The sequence below is a fragment of the Anas acuta genome, chromosome 15 (genome assembly GCF_963932015.1).
Source record: "Anas acuta chromosome 15, bAnaAcu1.1, whole genome shotgun sequence".
In the NCBI taxonomy this organism is placed as follows: Eukaryota; Metazoa; Chordata; class Aves; order Anseriformes; family Anatidae; genus Anas; species Anas acuta.
The window spans coordinates 16,738,686-16,754,056 of record NC_088993.1 but is presented as its reverse complement, the minus strand read 5'-3'; the positions used below and the strand labels follow the sequence as shown (position 1 = coordinate 16,754,056).

General features: G+C 60.3%; 2 protein-coding genes across 4 annotated transcripts; one reads left to right on the top strand and one right to left on the bottom strand.

The window, feature by feature from the left end:
* Nucleotides 1-429: 429 nt before the first annotated feature.
* On the bottom strand, nucleotides 430-4,337 carry RPUSD1 (RNA pseudouridine synthase domain containing 1). 3 transcript variants are annotated; one of them, XM_068699219.1, is made up of 6 exons: nucleotides 4,252-4,337; nucleotides 3,910-4,049; nucleotides 3,701-3,824; nucleotides 3,466-3,568; nucleotides 3,282-3,383; nucleotides 430-3,034 (listed from the first exon to the last, which is right to left on the bottom strand). In XM_068699219.1, the coding sequence occupies exons 2-6, from the start codon at nucleotides 3,993-3,995 to the stop codon at nucleotides 2,634-2,636; spliced, it is 816 nt and encodes a 271-aa protein (XP_068555320.1). In that variant the 5' UTR covers nucleotides 3,996-4,049; nucleotides 4,252-4,337; the 3' UTR covers nucleotides 430-2,633. The 3 variants fall into 3 exon arrangements, with proteins under 3 accessions (XP_068555320.1, XP_068555318.1, XP_068555319.1); XM_068699217.1 differs by lacking the exon at nucleotides 4,252-4,337 and having other exon boundaries at nucleotides 3,910-4,240; XM_068699218.1 differs by lacking the exon at nucleotides 4,252-4,337 and having other exon boundaries at nucleotides 3,991-4,240.
* Nucleotides 4,338-4,417: 80 nt separating this feature from the next.
* Nucleotides 4,418-15,313, top strand: CHTF18 (chromosome transmission fidelity factor 18). The gene is made up of 22 exons (XM_068699334.1): nucleotides 4,418-4,594; nucleotides 4,864-5,034; nucleotides 5,171-5,312; nucleotides 5,449-5,629; nucleotides 5,786-5,875; nucleotides 5,970-6,022; nucleotides 6,208-6,349; nucleotides 6,479-6,691; nucleotides 7,388-7,485; nucleotides 7,567-7,690; nucleotides 7,810-7,937; nucleotides 8,538-8,631; nucleotides 8,708-8,806; nucleotides 9,092-9,222; nucleotides 9,501-9,663; nucleotides 9,810-10,034; nucleotides 10,142-10,291; nucleotides 10,847-10,977; nucleotides 12,481-12,625; nucleotides 13,871-13,987; nucleotides 14,593-14,650; nucleotides 15,002-15,313. Exons 1-22 carry the CDS (start codon nucleotides 4,477-4,479, stop codon nucleotides 15,136-15,138), a joined length of 2,910 nt encoding a protein of 969 aa, XP_068555435.1. The 5' UTR covers nucleotides 4,418-4,476; the 3' UTR covers nucleotides 15,139-15,313.
* The last annotated feature ends 58 nt before the right edge of the window (nucleotides 15,314-15,371 follow it).

Genomic DNA, 15,371 nt, shown 5'->3' with positions numbered 1-15,371 from the left:
GCGAGGACAGCCAACCCTCCCTGCTCCCATCCCCAGGGCCTCCATCCCTGGGGATAACACTGTGGGGTGGCACAGGGGGGCCGAGGTTTGGGCTGGGGAAGGATCAGGCAGCACCTGCCCCAACCTCCCCGTGTGTCCTCACCACCTGCATGGGAGCTACCGAATCCCCTGCGGTGGTGGAGCTGCTCCGAGCCCCTCTGCCCTCCCAGGAGGGCTTTTGGACGGATAATCCTGCTGGTTTCGGCCAGGGGGGGGTTCACCAGGGTGAGGATGAAAGCCGGTGCCCGCGCTAAAGTGGGTGCTGCTCGCAGGACAGGTTGGCCGGGTTGCAGCCCTGGGGCTGGCCCCGCTGTGCCGGTCCGTGCTCATTCCTGAGAGCCCCTGGGCTCGCCTGGCAGCGCGGGGTGAAGGAGGAGACCACGGGGGAACTGCGGTGCCTGCAGGTGACGCTTTACTATGGTGATGTCCACAAACACACAATAAATAAGGGTTACTCCCAGAGGTACAGAATGGCACGAAACACGCACACCCGACCACAACCCCTCCCCACACCGCACATGCACGAGTGGGTTCACGCACGATGCAGCAAATGCCCCGTGGGAGCGAGTGCGGACAGCACTGCCCACCGGTGCACGAGGGAGAGCAGGGGCAGGGCTCCGGTGACCCCATCTTTGGGGAAAGAAACTACAGATTTCTCCGGTTCCTGCAACATCGAGTAGAAGTGCAACATGCGATGGACGGCGTGGGACGCAGGGGCTCCTCCGGTGCTCCCAGGTGAGGGTTTGAGGCCAGCCCCTGGCCGTGATGGTCTGTGTGACTGTCCCCGTGTGCGTTGGCACAGCGTGTCCCCACGCAGCCGAGGGCAGCCCCTGTCCCTGCAGCCACCAGTGGCAACGGGGACGTCCCCACGCAGGACCTGTGTGATGGGCGCATCCCGGCTCCGAGGCAGCAAACCTCACCCGGAACCTTTTGGGCCCTGCTGGGCACATCGCTGACGCTAATTCTTTGGCAAACAGTTCAAGTCATCAATCCGCAGCCTTCCGACCCGCCTGCAGCTGCCTCCCCAGCCACACCTGGAGGTGGGGATGGTACCTGGCAGGGCGGAGACGGCTCCAGCGAGCCCTCTGCCACCGCAGCAGCGCCTCCTGAGCCCCCAGTGCCCGCTCGGTGCCCGCTCGGTGCCGGAGCCGTGCGCCCGTCCTGACCCCCAGCAGCTTCACACCGAGCAGGGCGAGAGCCAAGCACAATGCAAGACCCCACACGGGTTTTTAGGCTGCTCTGCTCACCCGCTGGGTAGGTGCATCGCATGAGATTTTACACAGTGCATTGCACATGGACCAGGGCTTCTCGTGGGCTGGTGGGACCTGCGGCACACACAGCTTGGTGCCTGGGGCTCTGGCACTCGGTGCACAGGAACACATTTCAGTGGCTCCGGTCCCTTTGGGCACCGTGGCCCACGCGCTGTCTCTCCTCATCCCACTGACGCTGATCTGCTCTCTTCGTTTTCTCCAAGGGCTGCAGAGAAGTGGGGCGGAAACTGGAGAGCAAAGCAGGAAGAAGCTGGCCGGCGAAGCAAGGGCATTTGTGCAGAAACGAATCTTGGCATGCTGCAAACCTGAGCGCCAAGGTGAGAGACGAGCTCCTTCCTGCTGCCTGCAGCTTTTATTTTCGCTTCAGCCACCTCGTCCGCTCCTCTCCCTGCTCCAGAGCCCTAACAAACAGCCTAAGCAAAGGGCCTGCCTCCGGCACCATCTAGTGCCAACAGCCCCGCAGCGACCCGCCAGCCGGGCGGTCGAGCAGTAGGACCAAAATGTGGTAACTGCTCCCCTTGGTTAGGATGAAGCAGAAAGAAGCTTCTGTCTTCTTATGTCTCACCAGGAGTTACCTCCACACCCAGGAAAAAGGTGGGCGCTAAGGAAAGGAAACGCTAGTAGAAAGAATAGTGGGAGCTGCTAGAAAAAGCTGCGGGACGCTGGCTAATTTAATACAAGGGAAGTACTAAAAATATGCGCATCTCTGGGACCATCGGTATTCAGAACTGCTAAAAGACTAGATTCTTCTCATAAAAACCTGAAAAAAGTTTAAAATCTCTTAGTATCAACTCATCCATCTTCAATAAGCCTTTAAAAAAACGCAGCGAGGGGGTGGGGAGGGGGCGGGCAGCTCATCCCCTGCACTGGGGGTCCTGCCGCTGACCGCAGGAGGCTGGAACGGGGGGCGCAGACCTCACGGATCCCGCAGCTGCAGCCAGCACGTCCTGGTGGGCTGCCTTTCAGATCCCAGCACGGGTGGGCTCTGGAGCTGCCCCCCACCTTCCTGGCAAAGCCAGCGGCCGTGCCCCAGCCCTGGCAAAGGGCCGTGATGCTCTGGGGTCACTCTAAGCTGGCGCGTGACGCAGTGACGGCTGCGAGGCACACAATTAGGAAAGGGGCGTCCGGTGGCCAGATGGGTGATGGGTATGTTAAAAAAATAAACCGATCCTAATTGCTGCTAAAACCTGCCTAAGCCCAGCCCCAGAAGTGAGGGATGCCACGGCATACGGAAAGTGCGGATGCGGAGTCAGCGCTGGGCTCTGGGACCCATCGGGACAGAAATGGAGCAGTGGGTTGGAAATGCAGGAACGGGGCTGGTGCTCACTCCAGAGCCCACTCGGCCAGCCACTGCTCGCACCGGGCTCGCTGCTCCTCTGTCTCCGGGCTCTTGGCTTCGCTCAGCACCTCCTCTCCCCTGTCCTCAAGCACGGCTTTCTGGCTCTCCTCCGCTTCCCCCTTCTGCATCGCCTGGTCCTTCAGCTCCTGGATGGTGTCGTCCAGCCGGTGGGTGACGTGGTGGGGCACCCAGTTGCTGTCCATCTCAGTGACAAAGGGGTCGGGCGCGCAGACCTCGATGAGCTCCTTGCCGGTGGGGATGCGCAGGTAGTAGGCGTGGAGCATCATCCTGTAGGGGCTGCTGTCCTTCTTGTGGCTGTAGGTGAAGTCCCCCACGATGGGGTGGCCGATGGCGCTGCAGTGAACGCGGAGCTGATGGGTGCGCCCTGGGGGGAAACAGGAGCAGGAACAGGTTATCACCCAATTCCCAAATGGCATTAATGCCCCCCAGCCAGAGAATTCAGTTCCTCCATGAGCTCTCAGCTCTGCTTAGCCCTTTCTAGGCTTAGCCTTGCACCACGTGGCTGCAAGCGCAGGTCCCACCGCAGGACCCGTCCGGCCTCAGCACCCTGCCCTAAGGCAGTGTGAGCCCCCACGGAGCCCCCACCTCTGCAGCCACCCCACAGCTCCCACCTGTCAGCGGCTGCAGCAGCACTTTGGTCACGGGGTCTCCGCTGTACGACCCATGCTCCAGCACGATCAGCTCCGACTGGCAGGGCTTGGGATTTTCACAACCTGCAACGAGATCCACAGGGGTCAGCTCCGCGTGGCCCCACATGGGTGAGGGCGGCGGGGGCAGTGCGGGCAGGGCGCTCACCCTGGGTGCCGTCGATGCACATCATGTGGGTCATGCCCTCGGTGGTGTTCTTCCCGATGGCGTAACGGATCGTCATGCGGCTCTGGGCGACGTGACCCCTCACCTGCAGGGACAGGGGACGAGGCAGCCCACGGGGTGCGCCCAGCACTGACACTCGCTCCTCAGCAGCACCGGGACGGGCGAGCAGCGAGCACGGTGAGAAACCCAGGAGCAGGAGGTGGCAGGAGGCACTTACCAGGGCGAGATAGGCTTTGGTCACCAGCCGGTCCTTAAAGCACTTATAGGCGCTCCCCGCCGCCGCCTTGTTGAGCGCCACGCAGAGAGCCCCGCTGGTGGAGAAGTCGAGCTGGTGGCAGAACCTGGGGGCAGAGGGCATGGGGGGGGGGCAGCACCCGGCGGCTCCGCCACCGCCGCACGAAGCCCCCCGCGGGGCCCGGCGCTCACCTGAAGCCGTAATAGGTGTCGGGGTCGGCCAGCTCGGGGAAGCGGCGTTTGAGCTGGCCCTGCAGGGTGAGGGTCTCGTACCACATCTTGCTGTCGATGCGCACGTCCCAGTGCTTGTTGACCACGATGAAGTCGGGGCTCTGGTACAGGATGCACAGGTTGTCGATGGTGCCCGGCTCCATGGCGAGCGCCCTGCGGGGACAGCAGCGGGGCAGGGAGCCGGCCCCGGGGCCGTTCACCCGCCTCAGCCCCGCACGCACGCCCGGCCCGGGGAGGGGGGTCCCGGGGGTCCCCGCGGCTCCCCGCGGCCCCGGCCCCGCTCGCGGCCCCCTCCCGGCCCACCTGCGGCGCGGCCCGGCCCGGCCGGGCGGAGCGGCCGCAGCGCGTCACCTCGGCGCCGAGCGCGGATCGCGCCGGAACCAATCAGCGCCTCCTCCTCCAGCCTCACCGCGGGGCGCAGCCAATCAGCGCCTCCTGCTGTAGCCGGGGGGCGCGGCGCAGCCAATCAGCGGCCGTGCCGGCGAGCGGCGCGGCGGGAGGAAGCTCGGGGCGCAGCGCGGTGGGGCCATGGAGGGCCCCTTGGAGGACCCCATGGAGGGGCTCGGGGACAGCCCCGGGGACGGATCCGGGGACGATTTCTACGAGCGCTTCTCCGCCGAGCTGGAGGTGCTGGCCGAGCTGGAAGGTGCCGGCGCCGGGGCCGCGCGGTGCCCGGGAGGAGAGCGGCGGGGAGCGGGGAGCGGCTCCGGGGGGCTGCGGCTGCGGGGCCGGGCTCCTGGCGGCGGGGTCAGGGGGCAGCGGGCACGAACCGGAGCCCGGGAGGCTCCGTCCGGCCGTGCCGGAGATGTGCTGCCATCCCCGGAGCCTCCCAGACGTGGGGCTGGGACCCCAGCTCCGGGTGGCCCCGCTGGTGGCCGCCAGCCCCCAGCCGCCCCGTTCCGCGCTGCCCCGCAGATTACCCGTCCCCGCCTGCCGGCCCCAAAATCTCCCAGTTCCGGAGCAGGAGGCAGCCGCTGGAGGAGACGGAGCCAGCCGGGGGGGGGAACCCCAAGAAAAGAAGCCAGGAGTGCGCCCTGCGTGGATCCCCGCAGCTCTCCCCAGCCCCGGAGCCTCCCGTGACCCTCAGTAGGTTTCGCTGAGCCCGTGCTGGTTTTTGGGGTGTGCTGGGGGCTCTGCGGGGCCCCGCTGCACCCGAGCCTGCTCTGGTGGGCTTCAGTCCATGCCACATCTCTCAGCTTTCTGCTGCCTCCATCTCACCCAGCTCCTAAGCCGAAGCGGCAGCGGCTGGAAGCTGTGAAGAAGCTGAACTTCGGCGCGGACGATGAGTGGGCTCCCGATGTCCTGCAGGACGCTGCCACGTTCGTGCCTGGCCCGGAGGTGCCGGGAGCTCCCCAGGCTGCCAGGTTGGCTGGGTCCCCTGGAAGCTTCATCGCTGTCCCTCTGTCACCGTGTTTTGCTCAGAGAGCCCTTCAGGCCTGCCCTTGGGTGGGCTCTGAGCGCTCCTTATCTCACGCCCAAATAACGGAGCCTGTTGTGCAGCTCGGAGCGCCTGGAGGTGAGCGGCATGGCCCCCCTGCAGACCACGCCGCCCTCCCACAAGAACCCAAAGCGGGTCCTCAGGCGGCCGCCCATCCTGGAGGACTACATCAACGTGACGTCCAGCGAAGGCACCAGGGTCTTCATGGCTGTGAGGGAAGATCCCTCCAGGACAGGAGTGGAGGTGAGGGGGGTGTGGAGGCCGGGCATCCTCAGCTCAGCTGCTTTCTGCGACCTCCATTTGGCTCAGGAGCAGAGCTTTGGTGAAGCACAGAGCACCCGTGCTGAGCATCACCGTGAGCATCACCGTGAGCATCACTGCACCCTCTGCTTCTCACAGCTCCCCGACTCCTTGGGCTGGAACGCACGCCGGCCGCTCCACTTGCTGGGGGTCCCCTTCTCCTACCTGAAGGAACAAGTGAACGAAGAGGTACCTCACCTTCCTGCCCCGCCAGCCTTTGCCCCCTGCTGCCCCGTTAGCAGCCTGTCTCTGACCCCCACCTCTCGCCCCGTTTGTCCCCAAGCGTCGCAGGCGCGCTCTGGAGATGTCGCAGCATTTGACGGAGATCATAAACAGGTGAGGTGTGGGCAGCTCCTGGCCTGCTGCGCTCAGACGTGGCTCCTTCGAGGCTCTGGTGGGTTTGGGTGTGTGGGGGAGATGAGCCTGCCCCCAGCATCCTTCAGCCTGGGAAGTCTGGGTTTAGTTCCCAGCCCTGTCCTGGCTCCCTGCGTGGTCTGGGACGTGTTAATCCTTCCTCGCAGTTGCCTTGAGACCTGTGATGACACCAACACCGCGGAGCCTCAGGAGGCAGCGGAGGCAGCGGACAAGGAGGAATCCTCACTGCACTGCCTCTGGGTGGACAAGTTCACTCCCCGGCGCTACATGGAGCTGCTCAGTGATGATGTGAGCTCCTAGGATAAGTGGGGTTCGGGGGGGTTATCGCTCATAGCTCTTCTTTAATGCTGTGGGTTGTTGGGTTTGCTTCTTGCTCCTCAGATCCCACTCTGACTGCTCGCTCTTGTCTGCCACCAGTACACAAATCGCTGCCTCCTGAAGTGGCTCAAGCTCTGGGACACGGTGGTGTTCGGGAGGGAGAAGCCCGTGAAGAAGGCAAAGCCCAGCGCTGAGGCTCATCCCCCGTTCAGGCAGTCCAAGGAGCAGCAGAATAAGTGGAAGACGAAGGCCCAGCTCACGGAGGAGATTCTGGAGGCTGAGTTGGACCAGCACAAGAGACCCAAATACAAGGTGAGCAGGACAGGACGTGGCTGTGGTGAGCCTCCTTTCCTAACCCCACCACCGTGGTGAGCAGCAGGGTCTTCATTTTCTCTTCTTTTCCAGTGCAGATCTGGGAAAAAAATGGATTCCTTGTTTTTCATTTAGAAATATATATTTTTCTAATTTCTTCTGCTGTTTCATCTTGTGTAATGTGATAACAAGTAGAGGGGAGCAGGTTTGAAGAGACTTTCTCCAGCCAAATTAAATGGGCTGGTTGAGGAAGGAAGTGCCCTTTTTATCAGAGGTTGGTCTGGACTTCATTCGTGAGGGGCTAACGTGTCATGTCTTTGAGCAAGAGTTTCTGCCTCTGGAAGAGAGCAATGGTGCTGAAACAGTAAAAGGAATGGAGATAACCACCCAGGCTGTTTTACCAGCTTCAACATATCCAGTGAAAGGATGTAAAAAGTAGGGAAACAAAAATTAGATGCTAAAAGTGTAAAAGCTGTTTTTTGGGAGTGTGATTCTGAAAGGGGTTTTATTCTTCATTTTCTATCATCCTATACATTTACAAAATGCATGAGAGGTCCAGCTGCTAGCCAGCATGACTGTTGTCTCCAGGAGCTCCTGTTACATTCCCCTTCCCCCAGTGACTTTCCCTGCTCACGGTGCCCCTCCAGGTGCCAGCGCAGGGCCTTGCAGGGGCTGAATGTCCCCTCTGTGCCACAGGTGGCCCTGCTTTGTGGCCCACCCGGCCTGGGGAAGACCACGCTGGCCCACGTCATCGCGAAGCACGCGGGGTACAACGTGGTGGAGATGAACGCCAGGTGAGCCTCACCTCTGCCCGGCCCCAAAAGCCGCTGGTGGTGGTGCCGCGCTGAGCCTCCCCCCGTGGCCTTCTCCTGCAGCGACGACCGCAGCCCGGAGGTTTTTAAGACCCGCATCGAAGCTGCCACCCAGATGAAGTCAGTGCTGGGCGCCGACGAGAAGCCAAACTGCCTGATCATCGATGAGATAGACGGCGCGCCTACCGTAAGCCCTTGACCTGGCTGCCTTTTGCTTAATTCTTAGCCTCTGCTCTATTTTATTACCTGTTTCTTGCTTCTAAATGGCAAGCTTTCGTTCCCTTTTGTGCCTTAATTTTCCCCGAGGCGTCCATCAGCGTGCTGCTGAACATCATCAACAGCAAGGAGGCGGAGGGCGAGGCGGCGCCGGGCCGGCGGAGGCGGCGCGAGGGCGGTCTGCTGCTGAGGCCCATCGTCTGCATCTGCAACGACCAGTGGGTGCTGCTCGTCCTCGGGGTGGGAAAGGGGACGGGGGGGAAGCTGAAACCCCTGCCCTGAACGAGGTGATGGGTGCTGGTGTGAGTTTTGGCTGGGTGTGGATGTGCACAGAGTCACAGGATTGTAGGGGTTGGAAGGGATCTCCAGAGATCATCGGGTCCAACCCCACTGCCAAAGCAGGTTCCCTAGAGCAGGCTGCCCAGGTAGGCATCCAGATAGGCTTTAAAATATCTCCAGAGGAGACCCCACAGCCTCCCTGGGCAGCCTGTCCCAGCGCTCCATCACCCTCACTATTAAGAAATTCTTTCGCATGGTGCGGAAAGAACTGGGCTCCATTTTGTGGCCGTTGTCCCCAGAAACCACTGAAAAGAGGTTGGCCAAATTCCTCTGCCTCCCATGCTTAAGATATTTGTAAACATTGATGAAATCCCCTCTCAGTCTTCTCTTCTCAAGGCTGAACAGAACGGTAGGGTTGGTGCATGCAACCACATGCAGCGCTTTAAACCGTGTTTCTTTGGAGGGTCACGTTAATGGCTGGATTTCTTCTGTTGGGGTGGCTCAGACACCCTCGGACACCCTCTGCTTCTTTTTTCCAGGTTCGTGCCTGCCCTCAGACCTCTGCGGCAGCAAGCTTTCCTGCTCAGCTTCCCCCGCACGGCCCCGTCCCGGCTGGCCCAGCGGCTCGGCGAGGTGCGCACAGCCCCGGGCTCCTGTCCCCGCGCGGTGGCTGCGTGGCCGGAGCCCCTCTCACCTCCCTCCCCTGCAGATCGCCCTCCTGCAGGGCATGAGGGCGGACACAGGAGCGCTGCTGGCACTCTGTGAGAAGACGGAGAACGACATCCGCTCGTGCATAAACACCTTGCAGGTATTTGTAGCAGCGGGAAGGTCCCAGGGGGGTGAAGGCTTGCTGCTTTGCTTGACCTTGCTCTGGATTCAGGTGGGGATTAAGGGAAAGATTGTGTTCCAGGCAGGTCCCTAAAGTGTCAGTCCTGTCCCTGGTGTTATTTTTAACCTCGATTCTGCTACAGTGTGAGGAAGAATGAGGTGTCTTTGTGTCGGGCTGTTCCCAGCACCGCAGAGCTGTGGCTGGCACCCCCTTTCTCCTCCCGTTGCCCCTCTCCCCCTGCGCAGCCCCCTGCTTGTGTTGCAGTTCCTGCACGGCCGAGGCCAGAAGGAGCTGAACGTGCAGATGGTGCAGACGATGAAGATCGGCTTGAAGGACCAAAACAAGGGGCTCTTCTCCATCTGGCAAGAGATCTTCCAGCTCCCGCGGGTTCAAAGGTAAACGGGGAATTTGGTAGGTCTGTCTGGCACATGCTGCTTCGTTGGCCCTGCCTGCAGGACTGGCAGTGGAGAAACCCAAACCATGCTGGAGACCAGGCTTGATTTCAGAAAATCTGGGTACTCTAGATGCTCTTTTTAGTGCCCGTTAATTTTATGTTGGTGTTGCCTTCAGTCTGGTTTAAAAGGGTCCAAATCCTCCTTGCTGGTCCACCCAGCACTGCGCTTTCTGTGCGTGGCCCAGGCCCCCTGAGCCCTGTCCTTGCTGCTGTCCGCAGGCACAGGATCGGGATGGACCCCACGCTGCCAAACCAGCTGCTGGCGGACGAGGACGACCTGTCCCACCTTGGCGTGAAGGCCGGCCTCAACGCCTCCTCCCACCGCTTCCACCGCGTCCTGCACCTCGCCAGCTCCTCGGGGGAGCAGGAGAAGCTCGCCCAGGTAGAGCAGCCTGGAGAGGAGAGCCAGGGCTGTGAGCTCCTGTCCGTGCTCCTTTCAGTGCCAGGCTGCAGTGCGGTGCTGGAGCTGAGCTCGGGGGGGTGCTTAAAATCCTGAAACGGGACCACTGCCTGTCTTTAACCCTGCAGGGTCTGTACGACAACTTCCTGAACATGAAGCTGCGGGACTCCAGTCTGAGCTCGGTGTGCTTGGCCCTGGAGTGGCTGGGCTTCTCCGACATGCTGGGCAGGGCCGTGCTGCACGGGCAGAGCTTCCAGCTGATGCGCTACCTGCCCTTCCTGCCCGTGGCTTTCCACCTGCTCTTCGCAGCCACCAGCATCCCCCGGCTCGCTTACCCCAGCAGCCAGCACGAGGCAAGCCCTGGGCGGGCACGGTGGCCATGGGGCTTTGGCCCCATTGCTCATGGGGACGCCTGCACTCGTGGCTGGGGCTGAACTGTCCTGGCCATGTCTCTTCCCAGGCCCTGGCCAAGCAGAACCACATGCAGAACCTCATCGTGTCCATGGTCTCGGGGATAACGCCCAGCGCTCGCAGCCGCACCGGGCAGCAGTCCCTCGTCTTGGAGGTGCTCTGCCTGCTGCTGGACATCCTCACCCCGAAGCTGCGGCCGGTGAGTGCCCCACGTTCCCTTCTGGCTGCTCTGGTCCTGGTGGCAGGGTCCTGGGTGATGGGTCCCCTCCCCGAGAGGCTCCCAGGGGGACTGGGACACGTCCCCTGTGCTGCCCTGCCCTGGCGTGGGCTGAGCTGATGTCCCAGACCTCTACGTCCCCAGTTCAGGGTTGGTTTGGAATTGCACCCGATGCAGAAGTCAGAGGGGAGGTGGCACTCAGACACCTGGCTGTGGGTGCACCTCCCAGAGCTGGGGCCGGGGGCTTGGCACAAGTGAGGATTTTGGAGGCCTGGTTCTGGTTCTCCTGCTCCTTTGGCACATTCACCCTTGGGGCTGATGCAGGAGGCTCCCCTGCCCTGAAGCGCAGGGTGTCCCTAATAGGAGACCAAACTTTTCTCCTCCCTAGTCGTATCCTCATGGGCATTTGCGATCTGTTCTCATCTTGAGACAAGAAGCCTGCTTTGGGTTATTTTTGTGTTGAGAAGCTGCTCTAGATATCTCGAGTTGTGCTTTCCCCTTGCTCACCTCCCCGGTGGGCCCCGCTGTCCTCCCCAGGTGAACACGCAGCTCTACAGCCTGAAGGAGAAGCAGCAGCTCGCCGACCTCATCAGCACCATGCTGGCCTACAACCTCACCTACCACCAGGAGCGCCTGCCCGAGGGCCAGTACGTCTACAAGCTTGACCCGTAAGTCTCGAGGGGCTGCTGTTCCTCTGCCCGGTCCTCTTTCTGCCAGGCAGGAGCTCGTGGGTGCTGTACCGGGATGAGAAAATGAGTGCACTGTCCCGGTTTTATTTGATGAGCTGGTGTATCAGTAGCATGCCATTCCTGGACCTGAGTCTTGGCTGTGCTTTAGGGATCTTCTGAGCTGTAAATGCTCCCGAGGCTTTGGTGAAATAATACAGACCCGAGCAGAGCTAGGAGCAAAGCTAATGTCTTCCTGGTACAAAGTTAATTACAGAAATTAGCCTCTGTTAAATCAAGCCACCGTATCTAATTACAGCGAAGCATTTTATTTTTTTTTCCACGGAAATGCCTGGGGGACCTGCTTGGGTTGTGGCGAGGCATCGCTCTCCTGCCCCCCAAGCCCGGCTGCTCCGAAAAGCCACCGGCAGGGTGCTGGAGCAGCGTGGAGCAGCACCTGGTGTGCTGTGCTCTGCTTCTGAGGTCTGAGCTGTCCCCAGCCCCTGCTGCGGCAATGCCTGGTGCTGCAGGGAGGTGCCGTGTCCTGCTGGCACCCCTAAAAACCATCCCAGTGCACCTGGCAAACAGAGCTGTTTTAACAGCAAAACCTTTTGTTTTCTCTGAGCTGTCACGAGCTGTTTTCTCTTGCAATGTACAGCCAGAGTGGTTTTGGAGATGGCAGTACCTGGAAGGACAGGAGCTGGGTTTTACAGGGAAGCTCAGTGTCTGCGCTCTTTGCTTTTCCTGCAGCAGCCTGTTCTGGTGCTGCCTTGTCACTGCTGCTGCTCTTTAAAGGCAGCTGAGGGACCGTGTGAGGAAACACAGGAAGAAAAATGACTTTTTAAACAGTAGATTTGACAGCTGCCTTCTAAACAGCTGCAAATCCATCTGACATGCGAGTGCGTTCCCATTATTTGAAGGGAAACAATACTGAATGTGAATAAAGCACAGAACGGTCTAAACGGCAGACGAAGGAAACCAGACGGCTGCTCGGTGCTCGGGCTGGGCTTCAACTGTGCTGAAAAAGCCTTAACTGGCGTGCCAGCCCTGTTCAGAGCCCAGCTGCTGTGGTTTGCCCAAATGCCTGCTCACGGTTGCATCCCCTGGGGGGGCTCCCTGAGGCCCCCCTGCTTTGTGGCAAGGGCCCTGCTGCCGCCTGTGCCTCAGCTGCGACCCTGTGGCTTGGGCTTTTTCAGGGCAGCCTGTTTTTCACAAACCTGTGTAATTTCCTGTTCTTGCACTCAAACCAAGATTAAGAAGCGTGTAATCTCCCGGGGATTGTCACTCAGCTGCGCTGTCCCAGGGCAGCCTGGGGCTGCACGTCCAGCACCACCTGGGCATCTTCTAACACTGCCAGCACCCGCTGGGAGGGCAGCGGTGGGGAACGTGTCCCAGGGTGGGACAGAAAGGGGACAGGGCTGGCAGTGCTGCAGGTCTCACCGTGCACGGTGATGGATTGATTTTCTCTCCTCCTTGCCCCCGTGCACCTGGCTGCTGCTGCTGAAGGAACGTGGAGGATGTCTGCCGGTTCCCAGACCTGCCAGCTCGAAAGCAGCTGACCTACCAGGCCAAGCAGCTCATCGCCAGGGAGATCGAGCTGGAAAAGATGAGGAGGATGGAGGCTCTGCTGCAGGCACGAAACCTCAGCGAGGTACGGAGGGGGAGAGCAGGGGTGGCTGGGCTTTCAGGGGGCCCGTGGTGGTGGGTCCATCGCCTGGGGTGCAGCTGGGCGATGGGGATGAATGAAGTCCTTAGGGTTGGTGTGGGGATGGGGTCTTCCCAAAGCAGCAAGTGGTTGTCAGCGCATGCACAGACCCTGTTAGGGGGCCTGACTGCAGTTGGAGAGGGTCTAGGAAGACGTCTTGTCTGTGTCCCCCTGCCCCATTCTCTGGGGTTACAAAATGCCCCTGCCCACCATCGCTGCCCCTACCAGCCGCCTCTGCCTGCTGATGGCAGCAGAGGCACGAGCACGCTGGTGGCTTTTGCTCTGCCTCTGGAAATCCAGGATTAACCCCCTGGGTCCCCACAGCCTGCCCCCCCTGCCCCTGCACATCTGCCTAGGGCTGACAGCAGGCACGGGGCAGCACATCCAAGCCCAAACAGCTCATCTTCTTGCATGAATTCTGGAAATACTCTAAGTATGAGCTTTAAACCCGTAACCTAGCTAGGGATGGGAATTTTAGTTGACCTGGCTGTGACTTATACACATCAGTGAAGGAGCCAACCTGCTCTTTCCTATCTGGATGATCCTGTTGCTTCACTTTGATCTTCCCAAGGATGCCAGAGGACCCAGGAGGAGCAGAGCTTTGCCCACTGCCAAAACCCTCTGCTGCACGGAGCAGTGGGCATAAGGCAGGAGGAGGTGGTAGTGGGCAAATGTGAAGGCTGAGAAACAGCCCTGGTGGGGGTTGTGTAACTGCTGACTGCCTTGCCCTGGTGCCAGGGGGATAATTGGTCCCTGGGAGCCCCTTCTTGCAGCAGAGGCAGTTCCTCAGGGGATACTTGTGGCAGGGAGATGGTGTAAAAACATCTCTGGAGGCTTCTTGTTTATGCAGTGCCAACCACAAAGTCCCAGGCAAAGAGGCAGCGCACACAGCGTGCCCAAAGCGCTGCCTTGGGCTAATCTGGAGCTGCTGCTGGGAGACAACATGGTGAAAAACATGTCTAACAAAGTATTGTTATCCAAATAGGCAGCAAATAGACCCCAGACTACAGCCTGAAGATGACTATATCTGTAACAAAACCCTTAGAAATCCTCCTGCGTTTCCCAGATGGGAACACTCGGGTGTTTGTGTGTTGGAGAAAGGCAGAGGTCCTCAGCTGGGGGATTTCTCCCTGGTCTGGACACCCAGGAGCAGCCCCAAGGGGATGTGCTCAGGGGTATTCTCCCCAACAGGAGCCAGCAAGAGGCCCTGATGAGCCGGCAGAGAGCGGGGACACGGGACCGGCAGCGCCCCAAAACCACCAGCAGCGCCTGGAGCACATCGTGAGGAGGGCAGCGGTGGAGGACAAGGTGAGGGGGGGGGGGACAGTTATCAGCAGTAAGGTCGGAGGGGCCTTTACCCATCAGTGGGCTCTGCGATGTGTCCCTGGGGTGTTCCTGCTGCACCCATCTGGCCATAAAACCCCCACGGCCACTCTGTTCCCTGCACCTGGGGACGTCAGTGCCTGGGGAGGGGGAGCCTGCAGCACATCCCCTGAAGGCCCCATCTGTGGGGACAGGAGATGTGGCAGTGCCTTCAGCACAGCCCACGTACATCCGTATCGAAGCACCCAAACCCCATCTGGCTGCAGCCGGGGAGGTCACTGGGGAGCAGCCAGAGCAGCACCAGGGACCAACTGGACACCATGGGGCTCTCCTGGTCCCGTGCCACCGCCCCTTGTCCTGGGCTGAACTTCAGACTTCAGCCCTCAGCAAAGCCCCGTTTAGCACAGCAACCCCTAACATTTGTCTTTTCCTACTGATTTTGAATGTTGTTTGCATTTTACCAAGGCCACTCGCCCTTTTCTGCGGGATTTGCATTCAGCTCCTGCTCGGTGGCTTCCTGCTCCTGCGCCGGGGGTTGGAGCAGGCACGGGCAGGGCTGTGCTGACCCCAACCTTGTTTGTTTTCCACAGCCTGAGACTGACTTCTTCGGGCGGCCGATTCTGCGGCAGAAGGTGTCCACAGCCCCGGGTAGGTGGCAGGGGGACGGGGTGCCCACGGGTGCTGCCGGGGGTCCCTGTATTTGCAGTGCTTGGACCCCGCACACACGGGTGCCCAAGGGGGTGTTCTGTCCCTAAGCCCTGTCCCCAGCCCTGGGGAATGCTGGTGGGGTGGGAAGGGGAAATTGGGAAATGAACTGAGCTGGGGAGCAGGGGTTTGGGGTCCTGCAGGTGTCTGTGGGAGCTGAGTCTTGTGTGCCTGCAACCACTCCTGTGCACGGTGTGAGCTCCCCTCTCAGCATCAGTGGGGCTCATAAATAAAGGGGGGGAGTTCCTCCACGTTCCTTATCCCCGACCTTCCCCCCCCGTCCCTGCCCTGCAGCCGCTCAGCCCTCTGAGCAAGATTCAATCGAGAGACAGATGGGAAAGGCCGTGGGCAACAGCGACGTCTGGTTCCGATTTAACGAAGGGGTTTCAAACGCCGTCAGGAGGAATCTCTACATCAAGGACCTGCTCTAGCAGGGACCAGAGGGAACACAGGAGCTACCGGAGCGAGGTGCGAAAGGATAAGCTGGCTTTTAGCTGTCTCACCCTTGCATGGAGCGTGTGCAGATGGTGCTGATATTTTTTTAATAACCAGTTGTTTTGTTTAAAAAAAAATAAAATATAAAAATTAATAAAATCTTGCAATATTGCTCTGTTTATTTCATTTATAAACCCTTAGTTGCCATGTTTTGCCTGTTGTGCTGCAA

Coding starts and splice junctions, on each gene's coding strand:
- RPUSD1 (XM_068699217.1), bottom strand. CDS start 4,091: ATGGAGCCGGGCACCATCGACAACCTGTGCATCCTGTACCAGAGCCCC. Junction 3,569..3,700: donor CCAAAGCCTATCTCGCCCTG/GTAAGTGCCTCC, acceptor CTGTCCCTGCAG/GTGAGGGGTCACGTCGCCCA. Junction 3,035..3,281: donor GCTGCTGCAGCCGCTGACAG/GTGGGAGCTGTG, acceptor GTTTCCCCCCAG/GGCGCACCCATCAGCTCCGC.
- CHTF18 (XM_068699334.1), top strand. CDS start 4,477: ATGGAGGGCCCCTTGGAGGACCCCATGGAGGGGCTCGGGGACAGCCCC. Junction 6,692..7,387: donor ACAAGAGACCCAAATACAAG/GTGAGCAGGACA, acceptor TCTGTGCCACAG/GTGGCCCTGCTTTGTGGCCC. Junction 13,988..14,592: donor GGGCAGCGGTGGAGGACAAG/GTGAGGGGGGGG, acceptor TGTTTTCCACAG/CCTGAGACTGACTTCTTCGG.